Here is an 18868-nt window from a genome sequence, read left to right on the forward strand (position 1 = left end):
CCTGTTAAACAAATGAGCCTGTGAGTTGAGAGCCCAGATGTCAGGCTGGCAAGTGCTGGCTTGAGAGGCTGGCTTGATTCTATGGTTGATGGTAAATCCTCCTTCCAGACCACACAGGCCAGGAGTCTGCACCCCTCCTCTCCCTGTGGCATTGGCTTACCTTGCTCAATACTTTGTTTTTCTCCTGTGATATGGCTGTCTAATTTCTCCACTCCCTTGTGCTCTGTCCCAGGAGGCTCTGGGACCTCCGTGATGATCTCAGTTTCTTGCGGCCGGCCGCCTGGGCTGGGGTGGGGCATCTGGTAATTCCAACAGACTCGGCTGCAACCTCTGGCGGGCATGTCTTTCTGCAGAGCGGGGGTGACGAGCAGTACCAGCGCATCTACACCACAAAGATCAAACCTCGGCTGAGGTCGGAGGATGGAGTGGAAGGGGACCCCGGGGAGACTCAGAGCCGAACCATCACGGTGACGAGAAAGGTCACCGCCTACACGGTGGATGTGACGGGTCGGGAGGGAGCCAAGGACATCGACATCAGCAGCCCTGAATTCAAAATCAAGATCCCAAGGCATGAGCTGACTGAAATCTCCCACGTGGACGTGGAGACTCAGCCAGGGAAGACAGTGATCAGACTGCCCTCGAGTCCTGGGGCGGTATCTCCACCTGCAGGCTCTGCTGTGGATATCCAAGCAGGGGCCATTTCCCCTTCGGGACCAGAGCTCCCGGGTGCTGGTCACTCAAAACTCCAGGTCACCACGCCTGGCATAAAGGTGGGAAGCCCAGGCGTCAGTGTCAATGCAAAGGGTTTGGACTTGGGGGGCAAAGGAGGGGTCCAGGTTCCAGGAGTGGCCATTTCGTCTTCTCTTGGAGGTGGATCAGTGGATGTGCAGGGCCCCACCTTTGAGAGTGACGATAGTGGGAAAATTAAATTTCCCACCATGAAGATGCCAAAATTTGGTGTCTTGACAGGTCCTGAAGGCCGGGCCCCAGAGGCAGGATTGGATGTTTCTGCACCTGAGTTCTCTGTGGGGCATAAGGGTGACAAGTCAGGTTTGACCATTGGCGGGGACATCCAGGCCCCTCAGCTAGAAGTCAGTGCTCCCTCTGCCAAAATTGAAGGATTTGAGGGGAAGCTGAAGGGCCCCCAGATCACTGGGCCATCACTTGAGGGTGATCTAGGCCTGAAAGGTGTCAAACCACAGGGGAGCATCGGTGTGACTCTTCCCACTGGGGAAGTGACTCTTCCTGAGGTCTCTGGGGGCATCAGTTTGCCCGAGGTTGCTGGTGGTGGGCTGGAAGGGAAGGTGAAGGGTCCTAAAGTCAAGATTCCCGAAGTAATTCCTCAGAAACCTAAAATCTCCATGCAGGATGTGGATCTGAGTCTAAGGTCCCCTAAACTGAAAGGAGATATTAAAGTTTCTGCTCCTGGGATGCAGGGTGTTAAAGTCCCACAAGTGGACATAGAGACACCCAGCCTAGAGGGGACCCTAACAGGCCCCAAGGTGAGTGGCCTTTCTGGGAAAACAGGGACCTGCAAGATTTCTATGGCGGATGTAGACTTGAATGCAGCTGCACCTAAAATGAAAGGGGGTGTAGATGTCACACTCCCAAACGTAGAAGGGAAAGTTAAAGTCCCTGATGTTGATGTCAAAGGCCCCAAAGTGGGTGTCAGTGCCCCAGATGTGGAAGTTCATGGCCCAGAATGGAACCTGAAAATGCCCACGATGAAAATGCCCAAGTTCAGCACTCCAGGAGTCAAAGGGGAAGGCCCAGATGTAGATGTAAATCTACCCAAAGGAGACCTCAGTATTTCAGGGCCCAAGGTCAGTGTGGAAGCTCCAAATGTCAATGTGGAGGGTCTGGGAGGCACACTTAAAGGCCCTGATATTAAGTTACCTGAAGTGAGTGTGAAGACACCGAAGATCTCCATTCCCGATGTAGATTTGCATGTTAAAGGCACAAAAGTGAAGGGGGCATATGATGTAACAGTGCCAAAGCTTGAGGGTGAACTGAAAGGCCCCAAAGTGGACATTGAAGCTCCAGATGTGGAAGGTCACGGCCCAGACTGGCATCTGAAGATGCCAAAGATGAAAATGCCCAAATTCAGTGTGCCAGGGTTCAAAGCAGAGGGCCCAGAAGTAGATGTGACCCTGCCCAAGGCTGACATTGATGTCTCAGGACCCAAGATAGATGGTCATGTCCCAGATGTGAGTGTTGAGGGACCAGAAGGGAAATTGAAAGGGCCCAAGTTTAAGATGCCTGAGATGAATATCAAAGCCCCAAAGATCTCCATGCCAGATGTGGACTTACATTTGAAGGGCCCTAAGGTAAAGGGAGAGTATGATGTCACAGGCCCAAAGGTTGAAGGTGAGATTAAAGTTCCTGATGTTGAACTTAAAAGTGCCAAAGTGGACATTGATGCTCCAGACGTTGACATTCAGGGCCCAGACTGGCACCTCAAGATGCCCAAGATGAAAATGCCCAAGTTCAGCATGCCAGGCTTCAAAGGAGAGGGCCCAGATGTGGATGTGACCCTGCCTAAGCCTGACATTGAGGTCTCAGGACCCAAGGTGGACATTGATATTCCAGATGTGAGCCTTGAGGGTCCAGAAGGGAAGCTGAAGGGTCCCAAGTTTAAGATGCCTGAGATGAACATCAAGGCCCCAAAGATCTCCATGCCAGATGTAGATTTGCATATGAAAGGTCCTAAAGTAAAGGGAGAATATGATGTTACAGTGCCAAAGCTAGAAGGCGACCTGAAAGGGCCAAAAGTAGATGTCAGTGCCCCAGATGTTGAAGTTCATGGTCCTGATTGGGATCTGAAGATGCCCAAGATGAAAATGCCCAAATTCAGCATGCCCAGCCTCAAAGGAGAAGGCCCAGAAGTGGATGTGAAACTGCCCAAGGCCAGTTTTGACATTTCTGGACCTAAGATAGATGTTACTGCTCCAGATGTGAGCTTTGAAGGTCCAGAAGGGAAACTGAAAGGCCCCAAGTTTAAGATGCCTGAGATGCACTTCAAAGCTCCGAAGATGACACTGCCAGATGTTGATCTGGATCTTAAAGGACCCCAAATGAAAGGAAATTTAGATGTGTCAGCACAAAAACTAGAAGGTGAGATGAAAGTTCCACATGTGGACGTCAAAGGCCCCAAGGTAGACATTAAAGCACCAGATGTGGAAGGTCAAGGTCCAGACTGGAGCCTGAAGATGCCCAAGATGAAAATGCCTAAGTTCAGCATGCCCAGCCTCAAAGGAGAGGGCCCAGAAGTGGATGTGAACCTGCCCAAGGCTGACATTGACATTTCTGGCCCCAAAGTGGACATTGAAGCTCCAGATGTGAGTTTTGAGGGTCCAGAAGGGAAGCTGAAGGGTCCCAAGTTTAAGATGCCTGAGATGCACTTCAAGGCCCCCAAGGTCTCCATGCCTGATGTTGACCTGAATCTTAAGGGACCCAAGCTAAAGGGAGATGTGGATGTGTCTTTGCCTGAGGTAGAAGGTGAAATGAAAGTACCTGATGTCGACCTCAAAGGGCCCAAAGTAGAAATCGGTGCTCCAGGTGTGGATGTTCAGGGCCCAGACTGGCACCTGAAGATGCCCAAGATGAAAATGCCCAAGTTCAGCATGCCCAGCTTCAAAGCAGAAGGCCCAGAAGTGGATGTGAATCTGCCTAAGGCTGACATTGATGTCTCAGGACCACGGGTAGACATAAGTGCACCAGATATAAATACTGAAGGTCCGGATGCAAAACTAAAAGGTCCCAAGTTTAAGATGCCAGAAATGCATATAAAACCTCAGAAAATATCCATGCCAGATGTTGGTTTGCATTTGAAAGCTCCTAAAATAAAAGGAGATTATGATGTTACGGTTCCAAAAGTAGAAGGAGAGATAAATGCTCCTGATGTGGATATCAGAGGTCCCAAAGTGGACATTAATGCACCAGATGTGGAAGTTCATGGCCCAGACTGGCACCTGAAGATGCCCAAGGTGAAAATGCCCAAATTCAGCATGCCTGGCTTCAAAGGAGAGGGTCCAGAAGTGGATGTGAATCTGCCCAAGGCCGACATTGACATTTCAGGACCCAAAGTGGACATTGATGCTCCAGATGTGAATATTGAAGGTCCCGAGGCGAAACTGAAGGGTCCCAAGTTCAAGATGCCAAGCATGAATATACAGACCCACAAAATCTCCATGCCTGATGTTGGACTTAATCTGAAATCACCTAAACTGAAAGGTGATGTAGATGTTTCCCTTCCTAAAGTGGAAGGAGACTTGAAAGGCCCTGAAATTGATGTGAAAGCCCCTAAGATGGATGTGGATGTTGGTGATATTGATATTGAATGTCCAGAAGGAAAGTTGAAAGGCCCCAAGTTTAAGATGCCTGAGATGCACTTCAAGGCCCCCAAGATCTCCATGCCTGATGTGGACTTACACTTGAAAGGCCCCAAAGTCAAAGGGGATGTGGATGTGCCCAAGATAGAAGGTGAAATGAAAGTGCCAGATGTGGACATCAAAGGTCCCAAAGTTGATGTTGATGCTCCAGATGTGGATGTTCATGGCCCAGACTGGCACCTTAAAATGCCCAAGATAAAAATGCCCAAGTTCAGCATGCCCGGCTTCAAAGGAGAGGGCCCAGAAGTGGATGTGACCTTGCCCAAGACCGACGTTGATCTCTCTGGCCCCAAAGTGGACATTGATGTTCCTGATTTGGATGTTGATGGACCAGAAGGAAAATTAAAAGGCTCCAAATTTAAGATGCCCAAGTTGAATATCAAAGCTCCTAAGATATCCATGCCAGATGTGGACTTGAATTTGAAGGGACCCAAATTGAAAGGGGAGATAGAAACCTCTGTGCCAGAACTAGAAGGTGATCTCAGAGGTCCTCAAGTGGATATCAAAGGTCCTAGCATGGATGTGGAGGTGCCTGATGTTAGTCTAGAATATCCTGATACAAAGTTGAAAGGTCCCAAGTTTAAAATGCCAGACATGCACTTCAAGGCCCCCAAGATCTCCATGCCTGATGTGGACTTACACTTGAAAGGCCCCAAAGTCAAAGGGGATGTGGATGTGTCTGTGCCCAAGATAGAAGGTGAAATGAAAGTGCCAGATGTGGACATCAAAGGTCCCAAAGTGGACATCGATGCCCCAGATGTGGATGTTCATGGTCCAGACTGGAACCTGAAGATGCCCAGGATGAAAATGCCTAAGTTCAGCATGCCTGGCTTCAAAGGAGAGGGCCCCGAAGTGGATGTGAACCTGCCCAAGGCTGACATTGACATTTCTGGCCCCAAGGTGGACATTGATGCTCCAGATGTGAGTCTTGAGGGTCCAGAAGGGAAGCTGAAGGGTCCCAAGTTTAAGATGCCTGAGATGCACTTCAAGGCCCCCAAGATTTCCATGCCTGATGTGGACTTACACTTGAAAGGCCCCAAAGTCAAAGGGGATGTGGATGTGTCTGTGCCCAAGATAGAAGGTGAAATGAAAGTGCCAGATGTGGACATCAAAGGTCCCAAAGTTGACATCGATGTTCCAGATGTGGATGTTCATGGCCCAGACTGGCATCTGAAGATGCCCAAGATGAAAATGCCCAAGTTCAGCATGCCTGGCTTCAAAGGAGAGGGCCCAGAGGTGGATGTGAACCTGCCCAAGGCTGACATTGACATTTCTGGCCCCAAGGTGGACATTGATGCTCCAGATGTGAGTCTTGAGGGTCCAGAAGGGAAGCTGAAGGGTCCCAAGTTTAAGATGCCTGAGATGCACTTCAAGGCCCCCAAGATCTCCATGCCTGATGTGGACTTACACTTGAAAGGCCCCAAAGTCAAAGGGGATGTGGATGTGTCTGTGCCCAAGATAGAAGGTGAAATGAAAGTGCCAGATGTGGACATCAAAGGTCCCAAAGTGGACATCGATGTTCCAGATGTGGATGTTCAGGGCCCAGACTGGCACCTGAAGATGCCCAAGATGAAAATGCCCAAGTTCAGCATGCCTGGCTTCAAAGCAGAGGGTCCAGAAGTGGATGTAAATCTTCCCAAGGCAGATGTTGACATTTCAGGACCTAAGCTTGATATTGATGCCCCAGATGTGAACATTGAAGGTCCTGAAGGAAAGCTAAGAGGCCCTAAGTTCAAAATGCCTGAAATGCACTTCCATGCCCCAAAGATATCAATGCCTGATATTGATTTCAACTTAAAGGGGCCTAAAATCAAAGGAGACATTGATGTTTCTGCTCCAAAGCTGGAAGGAGAATTGAAGGGTCCAGAATTAGATGTCAAGGGTCCCAGATTGGATGCTGATATGCCAGATGTAACTGTCGAAGGCCCGGATGCCAAATGGAAAAGCCCCAAGTTTAAAATGCCAGACATGCACTTTAAAGCTCCCAAAATCTCCATGCCAGACATTGATCTACACTTAAAAAGCCCCAAAATAAAGGGAGATGTAGACATAGATGTTCCCAAATTGGAAGGGGACCTCAAAGGGCCACAGGTTGACATCAGTGGTCCAGATGTCAACATCGAAGGACCAGAAGGAAAACTGAAGGGCCCCAAGTTTAAGATGCCTGACATGCATTTCAAAGCCCCCAATATTTCTATGCCTGATGTGGACCTAAATCTGAAAGTTCCCAAAATCAAGGGGAGTGCAGATGTGTCTGTGCCTGAGGTAGAGGTAGAAGTACCGGATGTGAATCTCAAAGGCCCGAAAGTAGACATAAATGCTCCTGATGTTCATGGCCCTGACTGGCATATAAAAATGCCCAAGATGAAAATGCCAAAATTCAGCATGCCTGGTTTTAAAACAGAGGGCCCAGAAGTAGATGTGAATCTTCCTAAGGCTGACATTGATATCTCAGTACCCAAAGTTGACGTTGAAACCCCAGATATGAGCATTGAGGGCCCAGAAGGAAAAATCAAGGGTCCTAAAATTAAGATGCCAGAGATGAACATTAAAGGCCCAAAGATTTCCATGCCAGATGTGGATTTGCACTTGAAAGGTCCAAAGGTCAAAGGAGACGTGGATGTTTCCCTGCCTAAGGTGGAAGGTGACCTCAAGGGCCCCAAAGTTGACATCAAAGGCCCGAAAATGGACCTCAGTGCCCCCAATGTGGATGTTCAAGGCCCAGACTGGCACCTGAAGATGCCCAAGATGAAAATGCCCAAGTTCAGCATGCCTGGCTTCAAAGCGGAGGGTCCAGAAGTGGATATGAACTTGCCGAAGGCTGACATTGATGTTTCAGGACCCAAAGTTGACATTGAAGGCCCTGATGTTAATGTTGAAGCACCAGAAGGAAAGTTGAAAGGTCCTAAGTTCAAGATGCCTGAGATGAACATCAAAGCCCCTAAGATCTCCATGCCTGACTTTGATTTGCAACTGAAAGGTCCCAAGGTGAAAGGTGATGTGGATGTTTCTCTGCCTAAGGTGGAAGGTGACCTCAAGGGCCCTGAAGTTAACATCAAAGGCCCCAAAATGGACATTGATGTCCCAGACGTGGACGCTCATGGCCCTGACTGGCACCTGAAGATGCCGAAGGTGAAAATGCCCAAGTTTGGCATGCCTGGCTTCAAAGGAGAGGGCCCAGACGTAAATGTGAACCTGCCCAAGGCTGACATTGATGTCTCAGGACCCAAAGTGCATGTTGAAAGTCCTGATGTGAATATTGAAGGCCCTGAAGGAAAGTGGAAAAGTCCGAAGTTTAAAATGCCAGAAATGCATTTTAAGACTCCAAAGATATCCATGCCAGATATTGACCTTAATCTAACAGGTCCAAAAATAAAAGGAGATGTGGATGTTACAGTTCCCAAGGTTGAAGGAGATCTGAAAGGACCTGAAGTTGACATCAAAGGCCCTAAAGTGGATATTGATGCTCCAGATGTGGAAGTTCATGGCCCTGACTGGCACCTGAAGATGCCCAAGGTGAAAATGCCCAAGTTCAGCATGCCTGGCTTCAAAGGAGAGGGTCCAGACGTGGATGTGAACCTGCCCAAGGCTGACATTGACATTTCTGGCCCCAAAGTGGACATTGATGCTCCAGATGTGAATATTGAAGGTTCCGATGTGAAACTGAAGGGCCCCAAGTTCAAGATGCCTGAGATGAATATCAAAGCCCCTAAGATCTCCATGCCCGATATTGATTTACACTTGAAAGGTCCCAAAGTAAAGGGTGATGTGGACGTTTCTCTGCCTAAGGTGGAAGGTGACCTCAAGGGCCCTGAAGTGGACATCAAAGGCCCCAGTGTGGATGTCAGTGTCCCAGATGTGGATGTTCATGGCCCCGACTGGCACCTGAAGATGCCCAAGATGAAAATGCCGAAGTTCAGCATGCCTGGCTTCAAAGGAGAGGGCCCAGACATAGATTTGAACCTGCCTAAGGCTGACATTGATGTCGCAGGACCTAAGGTGGACATTGAAGGCCCTGATGTTAACATTGAAGGACCAGAGGGAAAGTTGAAAGGTCCTAAGTTCAAGATGCCTGAGATGAATATCAAAGCCCCTAAGATCTCCATGCCTGATTTTGATTTGCACCTGAAAGGTCCCAAAGTGAAAGGGGATGTGGACGTTTCTCTGCCTAAGGTGGAAGGTGACCTCAAGGGCCCTGAAGTTGACATCAAAGGCCCCAAAGTGGACATTGATGTCCCAGACGTGGATGTTCATGGCCCTGACTGGCACCTGAAGATGCCCAAGGTGAAAATGCCCAAGTTCAGCATGCCTGGCTTCAAAGGAGAGGGCCCAGATGTGGATGTGAACCTGCCCAAGGCTGACATTGATGTCTCAGGACCCAAGGTGGATGTTGATGTTCCAGATGTGAATCTCGAAGGTCCAGATGCAAAACTGAAGGGCCCAAAGTTCAAGATGCCCGAGATGAACATTAAAGCTCCCAAGATCTCTATGCCTGACTTTGACTTGCACCTGAAAGGTCCGAAGGTGAAAGGTGATGTGGATGTTTCTCTGCCTAAGGCGGAAGGTGACCTCAAGGGCCCTGAAGTTAACATCAAAGGCCCCAAAGTGGACATCGATGTCCCAGATGTGGACGTTCATGGCCCTGACTGGCACCTGAAGATGCCCAAGGTGAAAATGCCCAAGTTCAGCATGCCTGGCTTCAAAGGAGAGGGCCCAGATGTGGATGTGAACCTGCCCAAGGCTGACATTGATGTTTCAGGACCAAAGGTGGACATTGATGCTCCAGATGTAACTATCGAAGGTCCTGATGCAAAATTGAAAGGCCCAAAGTTCAAGATGCCTGAGGTGAATATCAAGGCTCCTAAAATTGCAATGCCTGATTTAGATCTTAATCTTAAAGGCCCTAAAATGAAAGGAGAAGTGGATGTGTCACTTCCAAGTGTAGAAAGTGATTTGAAAGGGCCTTCTTTTGACATAAAGGGCCCAAAGTTAGACATAAATGCTCCAGATATTGACATACATGGTCCAGAAGGCAAATTAAAAGGTCCAAAATTGAAGATGCCTGACATGCATGTAAACATGCCCAAGATCTCCATGCCAGAAATTGACCTGAATTTGAAAGGCTCAAAGCTGAAGGGAGATGTTGATGTCTCTGGACTCAAAGTAGAAGGTGACATTAAGGCTCCGAAATTGGATGTAAAAGGCCCAGAAGTGGACATTTCTGGTCCCAAGCTCAATATTGATGGGAAGTCAAAGAAATCTCGTTTTAAGCTTCCCAAATTTAATTTTTCAGGCTCCAAAGTTCAGACACCTGAAGTGGATGCCAAAGTTAAAAAGCCAGATGTTGAGGTAACAGGTCCAAAAGTTGATATTAATGCTCCTGATGTTGAGGTCCAAGGAAAAGTGAAAGGATCCAAGTTCAAAATGCCTTTCCTGAGTATTTCATCTCCTAAAGTTTCTATGCCAGATGTAGAGTTAAATCTGAAAGGTTCTAAAGTAAAAGGAGACTTGGATATAGCTGGACCTAATTTAGAAGGTGACTTTAAAGGTCCTAATGTGGATATTAAGGCACCAGAGGTCCATCTTGATGCACCTGATGTGGATGTTCATGGTCCAGACTGGAATCTGAAAATGCCTAAGATGAAAATGCCAAAATTTAGTGTGCCTGGCTTAAAAGCAGAGGGGCCAGATATGGCTGCGGATCTGCCAAAAGGAGATATCAAAATAGAGGGCCCAGATATGAACATTGAAGGCCCAGAAATCAATGTGGAAGGTCTAGAGGGAAGCTTAAAAGGTCCTAAGTTCAAGATGCCTGACATAAATATCAAAGCTCCTAAGATCTCCATGCCTGACTTAGACTTAAACCTAAAGGGCCCCAAGATGAAAGGTGATGTTGATGCTTCTCTGCCCAAAGTTGAAGGGGATCTGAGAGGGCCTGAAATTGATATTAAAGGCCCCAAAGTGGATATTGATGCCCCAGATGTGGACGTTCACGGTCCTGACTGGCACTTGAAGATGCCAAAGGTGAAAATGCCCAAGTTCAGCATGCCTGGCTTCAAAGGAGAGGGTCCAGACGTAGATGTGAACCTGCCCAAGGCTGACATTGACATTTCTGGCCCCAAAGTGGGCATTGATGCTCCAGATGTGAGCCTTGAATGTCCTGATGCAAAACTGAAGGGGCCTAAGTTCAAGATGCCTGAGATGAATATCAAAGCTCCCAAGATCTCTATGCCTGATTTTGACTTGCACCTGAAGGGTCCCAAGGTAAAGGGTGATGTGGATGTTTCCCTGCCTAAGGTAGAAGGTGACCTCAAGGGCCCTGAAGTTGATATCAAGGGCCCAAAAGTGGACATTGATGTTCCAGATGTGAGCCTTGAAGTTCCTGATGCAAAGCTAAAGGGCCCCAAGTTCAAGATGCCTGAGATGAACATCAAAGCCCCAAAGATCTCCATGCCTGACATTGATCTGAACCTGAAGGGCCCTAAACTGAAGGGTGACATAGATGTGTCTTTGCCAAAGGTGGAAGGTGACTTAAAGGGCCCTGAAGTGGACATCAAGGGTCCCAAACTGGACATTGATACTCCTGATATTAACATTGAAGGCCCGGAAGGGAAATTGAAGGGACCCAAATTTAAGATGCCAGAGATGCACCTAAAGACCCCCCAAATATCAATGCCTGACATCGATTTAAACTTAAAGGGTCCAAAGATGAAAGCTGATGTGGATGCTTCCCTTCCCAAGATTGAAGGGGATGTGAAAGTCCCTGAGATTGACATCAAAGGCCCCAAAGTGGACATCGATGTCCCAGATGTGGATGTTCATGGCCCAGATTGGCACCTGAAGATGCCCAAGGTGAAAATGCCCAAGTTCAGCATGCCTGGCTTCAAAGGAGAGGGCCCAGACGTGGATGTGAACCTGCCCAAGGCTGACATTGATGTCTCAGGACCCAAAGTGGACATTGAAGGCCCTGATGTTAACATTGAAGGACCAGAAGGAAAGTTGAAAGGTCCTAAGTTCAAGATGCCTGAGATGAATATCAAAGCTCCCAAAATTTCCATGCCTGACTTTGATCTGCACTTGAAAGGTCCCAAGGTAAAGGGTGATGTGGATGTTTCCCTGCCGAAGATGGAAGGTGACCTCAAGGGCCCTGAAGTTGACATCAGAGGCCCCAAAGTGGACATCGATGTCCCAGATGTGGATGTTCATGGCCCCGACTGGCACCTGAAGATGCCCAAGGTGAAAATGCCCAAGTTCGGCATGCCTGGCTTCAAAGGAGAGGGCCCAGATGTGGATGTGAACCTGCCCAAGGCTGACATTGATGTCTCAGGACCCAAGGTGGACATTGATATCCCAGATGTGAATCTCGAAGGTCCAGATGCAAAACTGAAGGGCCCAAAGTTCAAGATGCCTGAGATGAACATTAAAGCTCCCAAGATCTCTATGCCTGACTTTGACTTGCACCTGAAAGGTCCGAAGGTGAAAGGTGATGTGGATGTTTCTCTGCCTAAGGTGGAAGGTGACCTCAAGGGCCCTGAAGTTGACATCAAAGGCCCCAAGGTGGACATTGATATTCCAGATGTGAGCCTTGAAGTTCCTGATGCAAAGCTAAAGGGCCCCAAGTTCAAGATGCCTGAGATGAACATCAAAGCCCCTAAGATCTCCATGCCTGACTTTGATTTACACCTGAAAGGTCCCAAGGTGAAAGGTGATGTGGATGTTTCTCTGCCTAAGGTGGAAGGTGACCTCAAGGGCCCTGAAGTTGACATCAAAGGCCCCAAAGTGAACATTGATGTCCCAGATGTGGACGTTCATGGCCCTGACTGGCACCTGAAGATGCCCAAGGTGAAAATGCCCAAGTTCAGCATGCCTGGCTTCAAAGGAGAGGGCCCAGACATGGATGTGAACCTGCCGAAGGCTGACATTGAAGTCTCAGGACCAAAACTGGACATAGACACTCCTGACATTGACATTCATGGTCCTGAAGGAAAACTGAAGGGTCCCAAGTTTAAAATGCCTGACCTGCATCTCAAGGCACCCAAAATATCCATGCCTGAAGTTGACTTGAATCTAAAAGGTCCCAAGGTAAAGGGTGATGTAGATGTTACCCTGCCGAAAGTGGAAGGTGACATCAAAGGCCCTGAAGTTGACATCAAAGGCCCTAAAGTTGATATTGATGCCCCAGATGTGGACGTTCACGGTCCTGACTGGCACTTGAAGATGCCAAAGGTGAAAATGCCCAAGTTCAGCATGCCTGGCTTCAAAGGAGAGGGTCCAGACGTAGATGTGAACCTGCCCAAGGCTGACATTGACATTTCTGGCCCCAAAGTGGGCATTGATGCTCCAGATGTGAGCCTTGAATGTCCTGATGCAAAACTGAAGGGGCCTAAGTTCAAGATGCCTGAGATGAATATCAAAGCTCCCAAGATCTCTATGCCTGATTTTGACTTGCACCTGAAGGGTCCCAAGGTAAAGGGTGATGTGGATGTTTCCCTGCCTAAGGTAGAAGGTGACCTCAAGGGCCCTGAAGTTGACATCAAGGGCCCGAAAGTGGACATTGATGTTCCAGATGTGAGCCTTGAAGTTCCTGATGCAAAGCTAAAGGGCCCCAAGTTCAAGATGCCTGAGATGAACATCAAAGCCCCAAAGATCTCCATGCCTGACATTGATCTGAACCTGAAGGGCCCTAAACTGAAGGGTGACATAGATGTGTCTTTGCCAAAGGTGGAAGGTGACTTAAAGGGCCCTGAAGTGGACATCAAGGGTCCCAAACTGGACATTGATACTCCTGATATTAACATTGAAGGCCCGGAAGGGAAATTGAAGGGACCGAAATTCAAAATGCCAGAGATGCACATCAAAGCCCCCAAAATTTCCATGCCTGAATTTGACTTAAATCTGAAAGGGCCAAAGGTAAAGGGTGATGTGGACCTTTCACTCCCTAAGGTGGAAGGTGGTCTGAAGGGGCCAGAGGTGGACATTGAAGGTCCTGAAGGGAAATTCAAAGCTCCGAAATTTAAAATGCCTGATGTCCATTTCAAAACCCCTCAGATCTCCATGAGTGACATTGATTTGAACTTGAAAGGACCTAAGATAAAAGGAGATGTGGACATTTCCATTCCTAAACTGGAAGGAGATCTGAAAGGGCCCAAAGTGGATGTCAAAGGCCCTCAGCTGGACATAGACACTCCTGACATTGACATTCATGGTCCTGAAGGGAAACTGAAGGGCCCCAAGTTTAAAATGCCTGACTTGCACCTCAAGGCACCCAAGATCTCCATGCCTGAAGTCGATTTGAATCTGAAGGGGCCAAAGGTAAAGGGTGATGTGGACGTTTCTCTTCCCAAAGTGGAAGGTGAACTAAAGGGCCCTGAAGTTGATATCAAGGGCCCCAAAGTGGACATTGATGCCCCAGATGTAGATGTTCATGGCCCAGACTGGCACCTGAAGATGCCCAAGGTGAAAATGCCCAAGTTCAGCATGCCTGGCTTCAAAGGAGAGGGCCCAGACGTGGATGTGAACCTGCCCAAGGCTGACATTGATGTCTCAGGACCCAAAGTGGACATTGAAGGCCCTGATGTTAACATTGAAGGACCAGAAGGAAAGTTGAAAGGTCCTAAGTTCAAGATGCCTGAGATGAATATCAAAGCTCCCAAAATTTCCATGCCTGACTTTGATCTGCACTTGAAAGGTCCCAAGGTAAAGGGTGATGTGGATGTTTCCCTGCCGAAGATGGAAGGTGACCTCAAGGGCCCTGAAGTTGACATCAGAGGCCCCAAAGTGGACATCGATGTCCCAGATGTGGATGTTCATGGCCCCGACTGGCACCTGAAGATGCCCAAGGTGAAAATGCCCAAGTTCGGCATGCCTGGCTTCAAAGGAGAGGGCCCAGATGTGGATGTGAACCTGCCCAAGGCTGACATTGATGTCTCAGGACCCAAGGTGGACATTGATATCCCAGATGTGAATCTCGAAGGTCCAGATGCAAAACTGAAGGGCCCTAAGTTCAAGATGCCTGATATAAATATCAAGGCTCCCAAGATCTCCATGCCTGATGTTGACCTGGATTTGAAGGGACCCAAAGTTAAAGGAGATTTGGATATATCTGTCCCTAAGATTGAAGGTTCTTTCAAAGGCCCAGAAGTAGACTTTAAAGGTCCAGGTCTCGATTTTGAAGGCCCTGATGCCAAACTCTCTGGTCCAAATTTGAAGATGCCATCACTGGATGTATCTGCTCCTAAAGTAACTGCTCCTGATATTGATTTGCATCTCAAGGCTCCAAAAATTGGAGTTTCTGGTCCCAAGTTAGAAGGTGGTGAACTTGATCTTAAAGGACCCAAAGTTGATTTAGAGGCTCCAAGCTTAGATGTACATATGGAGAGCCCAGATATTAACATCGAGGGCCCAGATGTTAAAATTCCCAAATTTAAGAAACCCAAGTTTGGATTTGGAGCAAAAAGCCCCAAAGTTGACGTCAAGTCACCTGCATTAGATGTGACTGTTCCTGAGGCGGAACTGAACATTGAGACTCCTGAAATTAGCGTTGGTGGCAAGGGCAAGAAAACTAAGTTTAAGATGCCTAAAATTCACATGAGTGGCCCTAAAATTAAGGCCAAAAAGCAGGGATTCGATTTGAATGTCCCTGGGGGTGAAATTGATGCCAGTCTCAAGACTTCTGATTTAGATGTCAGTGTGGCCGGGCCAGATGCTGCACTGAAAGCCGATGCGAAATCACCCAAAACCAAGAAGCCTATGTTTGGGAAAATGTACTTCCCAGATGTAGAATTTGACATTAAATCACCCAAATTTAAAGCCGAGGCCTCCCTCCCTAGCCCAAAAATGGAGGGTGAAATCCAGGCACCCGATCTGGATATTGCTTCACCGGGGCTTCATGTGGAAGGTCCGGACATCAAGCTGAAAGCCCCCAAGTTCAAGATGCCAGATGTGGATGTCTCAGGGCCAAAACTAGAGGGTGACTTGAAAGGCCCTAGGCTGCAGGCAAACTTGGATGCACCTTCCATCGAGGGCTCGGATGCTAAAATCAAAGCACCATCTTTTGGCATTTCTGCCCCTCATGTGTCCATCCCCGATGTGAACGTTAACTTGAAAGGACCAAAGATAAAGGGTGACGTCCCCAGTGTGGGACTGGAAGGACCAGATGTAGATCTACAAGGTCCGGAAGCAAAAATCAAGTTCCCCAAGTTCTCGATGCCCAAAATCGGTGTTCCCGGTGTGAAAATGGAGGACGGGGGTGTGGAGGTCCATGGCCAGCTGCCGTCTTTTGAAGGAAGCTTGAGTGCACCGGATGTTAAGCTGGAAGGGCCTGAAGTGTCTCTGAAGGGGCCAAAGATAGACTTGCCTTCAGTGAACCTCTCTATGCCAAAAGTCTCTGGGCCTGACCTTGACCTAAACTTGAAAGGACCAAGTTTGAAGGGAGACCTGGATGCATCTGTTCCTAGCATGAAGGTGCATGCCCCAGGGCTTAACCTTAGAGGTGTTGGTGGAAAGGTGCAGATGGAGGGAGATGGAGTGAAAATGCCAACACTCAACGTTCATGTTCCAGATGTGACACTGAAAGGACCAAGCCTGCAGGGAGACCTGGCTGTCTCTGGTGACATCAAGTGCCCTAAAGTATCAGTGGGTGCTCCTGATCTGAGCATGGAAGCATCTGAAGGTGGTATTAAACTTCCCCAAATGAAGCTGCCCCAGTTTGGCATATCTGCTCCAGGTTCTGACTTGGGTGTTGACATCAAGGGGCCACAAGTTACCGGAGAACTAAAGGGGCCAGGGCTGGATGTTGGCCTTGGAGGTGTGAGCCTGAAAGGGACTCAGATTTCTGGCCCTCAAATCTCGGCTCCAGACATGGACATAAATCTGAAAGGACCAAAAATAAAAGGAAGCCTTGGGGCCACTGGTGAGATGCCCGGAGTGAAGTCCTCTGGATGGGATGTGGACCTGCCAGGAGTGAATGTGAAAGTCCCAACTGGGCACATTTCTGGTCCTGAAATCAAAGGCGATCTGAAAGGTTCAGGATTAGGTTTCCATGGTGCTGCTCCTGACATTAGTGTGAAGGGGCCTTCATTTAACGTGGCATCTCCTGAGTCCGATTTTGGTGTCAGCTTGAAGGGCCCGAAAATCAAAGGTGGTGTGGATGTTTCAGGGGGTGTCGGTGCCCCAGATGTCAGCCTGGGTGAAGGACATGTGAGTGTCAAAGGTTCCGGGGGTGAGTGGAAGGGGCCCCAGGTTTCCTCCGCTCTCAACCTGGACGCCCCTAAGCTTGCTGGAGGACTTCATTTCTCAGGACCAAAGGTAGAAGGAGGTGTGAAAGGAGGCCAGGTTGGACTTCAGGGTCCTGGGCTGAGTGTCTCTGGGCCTCAAGGTCACTTGGAAAGTGGATCTGGAAAGGTTACATTCCCCAAGATGAAGATCCCCAAATTTACCTTCTCCGGCCGTGAGCTGGTTGGCAGAGAAGTGGGTGTGGATATTAACTTCCCGAAAGCAGAGGGCAGCGTGCAGGCCGGTGCTGGAGAAGGTGAGTGGGAAGAGTCCGAAGTAAAGCTTAAAAAGTCCAAAATCAAAATGCCCAAGTTTAATTTCTCCAAAACGAAAGGCAAAGGTGGTGCCACGGGCTCACCGGAAGCATCCATTTCGGGGTCCAAAGGTGACCTGAAAACCTTGAAGACCAGCTTAGGCTCTCTGGAAGGAGAGGCAGAGGCTGAAGCGTCTTCACCCAAAGGCAAATTCTCCTTATTTAAAAGTAAGAAGCCACGGCACCGCTCAAACTCTTTCAGTGATGAGAGGGAGTTCTCTGCACCTTCCACCCCAACGGGGACTTTGGAGTTTGAAGGTGGGGAAATGTCGCTGGAAGGTGGGAAAGTCAGAGGGAAACCTGGGAAGCTGAAATTTGGTACCTTTGGTGGGTTGGGGTCAAAGAGCAAAGGTCATTATGAGGTGACCGGAAGTGATGATGAATTAGGCAGATTGCAGGGGAGTGGAGCATCTTTGGCCTCTAAGAAATCCCGACTGTCATCATCATCTAGCAATGACAGCGGGACCAAGGTCGGCATCCAGCTTCCGGAGGTGGAAATGTCAGTTTCCACCAAGAAAGAGTAGCAGGTTTCTGTTTGTGTGTACATATTTATATATATATAAAAATACATCAGCCCTGGGCGTGTTTGTATATAAATTCCAAAGAGAAACACGCTGACAGTCTCAGCAATAATGCAAAGATCTTGCCTCTCCCCAGAGACGAGCGCTGAAACACCAACAGCCTTTCGGCTCCCGGAACCCTACAAGTCAGTAAAAGGATTCCAAGTTCTTTGAGCTCCTGTGTGAAGCCAACAGTGTTTGCCTTAAGATTTCAGTTTTGTTTTTTTTTTTGCATTGAATGCTGAGAGCTCCTGTTTACTAAGCAAGCTTCTGTGTTTATTATCCTCATTTTTACTGAACATTGTTAATGTTGGGTCGTGGAGAACCACTTCTGCAGTGTAATGACTTTGGGAGATTTTGTTAGTAAGGGAGGGTGGGTGGGAGACAGTAGAGGGGCCGAGACCTCCATTTCTCCTAAGATTGGATCTGCTCAAACAGCAGACACCCCAGGATGGCAGCTGGGGTGTTGGGGGTGTCTTGAGAGCTCTTTAGCATTGCTTCAGTTCCCAGAGGTGACGGTTCCTGCCCATTTGGTGCTCAGGGTGAGAGGGAGTTAGAATCTGTTTGAAGATTGTCCAGGCCACCAGCTCAACGTGGGGCTTCCATTCTGTGTTTTATAAGAGAGATATTTTATTCATGGCCATCATGTTCCTGATAGTAGTTTTGATTTCTTTTAACAACTGTTACGGTGATTAAGAAAATTTCCAGCACTTTAATGGCAAATTAATTGAGAATGTAAGAAAACTGATGCTGTAAGAGGCAAATAAAGCTGTTTATTAACCCTGATGCCCGGTGCCTTTGTGTTCCTACTGGAAAGATGATGTTTGAGGAGGCTGCAGATCCAGCCCTGAGGATTTAGATGGGAGCTACCCTGTGCCATTGCTAGTTTCTTTCTTTCTTTTTTTTAAGGCACATCATCTAAGGGCTTTATTTCCTTTTTTTCACACAGTGTTTTAATTTTATGGACAGTAAAGTATTTATACTAATTTCATTATTGGTCAAAGAAGTAGCGATTGCTCAATAGATACAGAGGTGGTGTCTTGAAATGGGAGAGGCATATTTAACTAAGGTGATTCAAGAAAATTCCATTGTCAAGAGCAAATGACAGTCCATCTTATTGCATGGAAGCTTAACGACATGATATCTGATTCGATGTTTTGATGTAACGCATGAAGACAGAATATCAAATTTTTGGAACGGCTCTTACACTTCTTGTTCTTTTCCAATGTGAATGAATAAGCAGTGTCCTCTTTCTTGCAATATGGCTGTCCGTTTTCATTGGCACTGATGGGAATATCATACTGGTTCAACTCAGCCAAACGGACACAGGG

The 18868-nt window shown here is 48.0% G+C and overlaps 1 protein-coding gene across 1 annotated transcript in view; it reads left to right on the forward strand.

Moving 5' to 3' along the window:
* AHNAK (AHNAK nucleoprotein) overlaps window positions 1–18323 on the forward strand; it is a 30186-nt gene extending 11863 nt beyond the window's left edge. The window contains exon 5 of the mRNA XM_077115994.1: window positions 354–18323. Coding sequence (XP_076972109.1) covers window positions 354–17501 — 17148 coding nt within the window. The 3' untranslated portion in view covers window positions 17502–18323. The remainder of the gene's footprint in view (window positions 1–353) is intronic.
* The last annotated feature ends 545 nt before the right edge of the window (window positions 18324–18868 follow it).

This window comes from Tamandua tetradactyla, chromosome 9 (genome assembly GCF_023851605.1).
Source record: "Tamandua tetradactyla isolate mTamTet1 chromosome 9, mTamTet1.pri, whole genome shotgun sequence".
NCBI classification, from domain to species: Eukaryota; Metazoa; Chordata; class Mammalia; order Pilosa; family Myrmecophagidae; genus Tamandua; species Tamandua tetradactyla.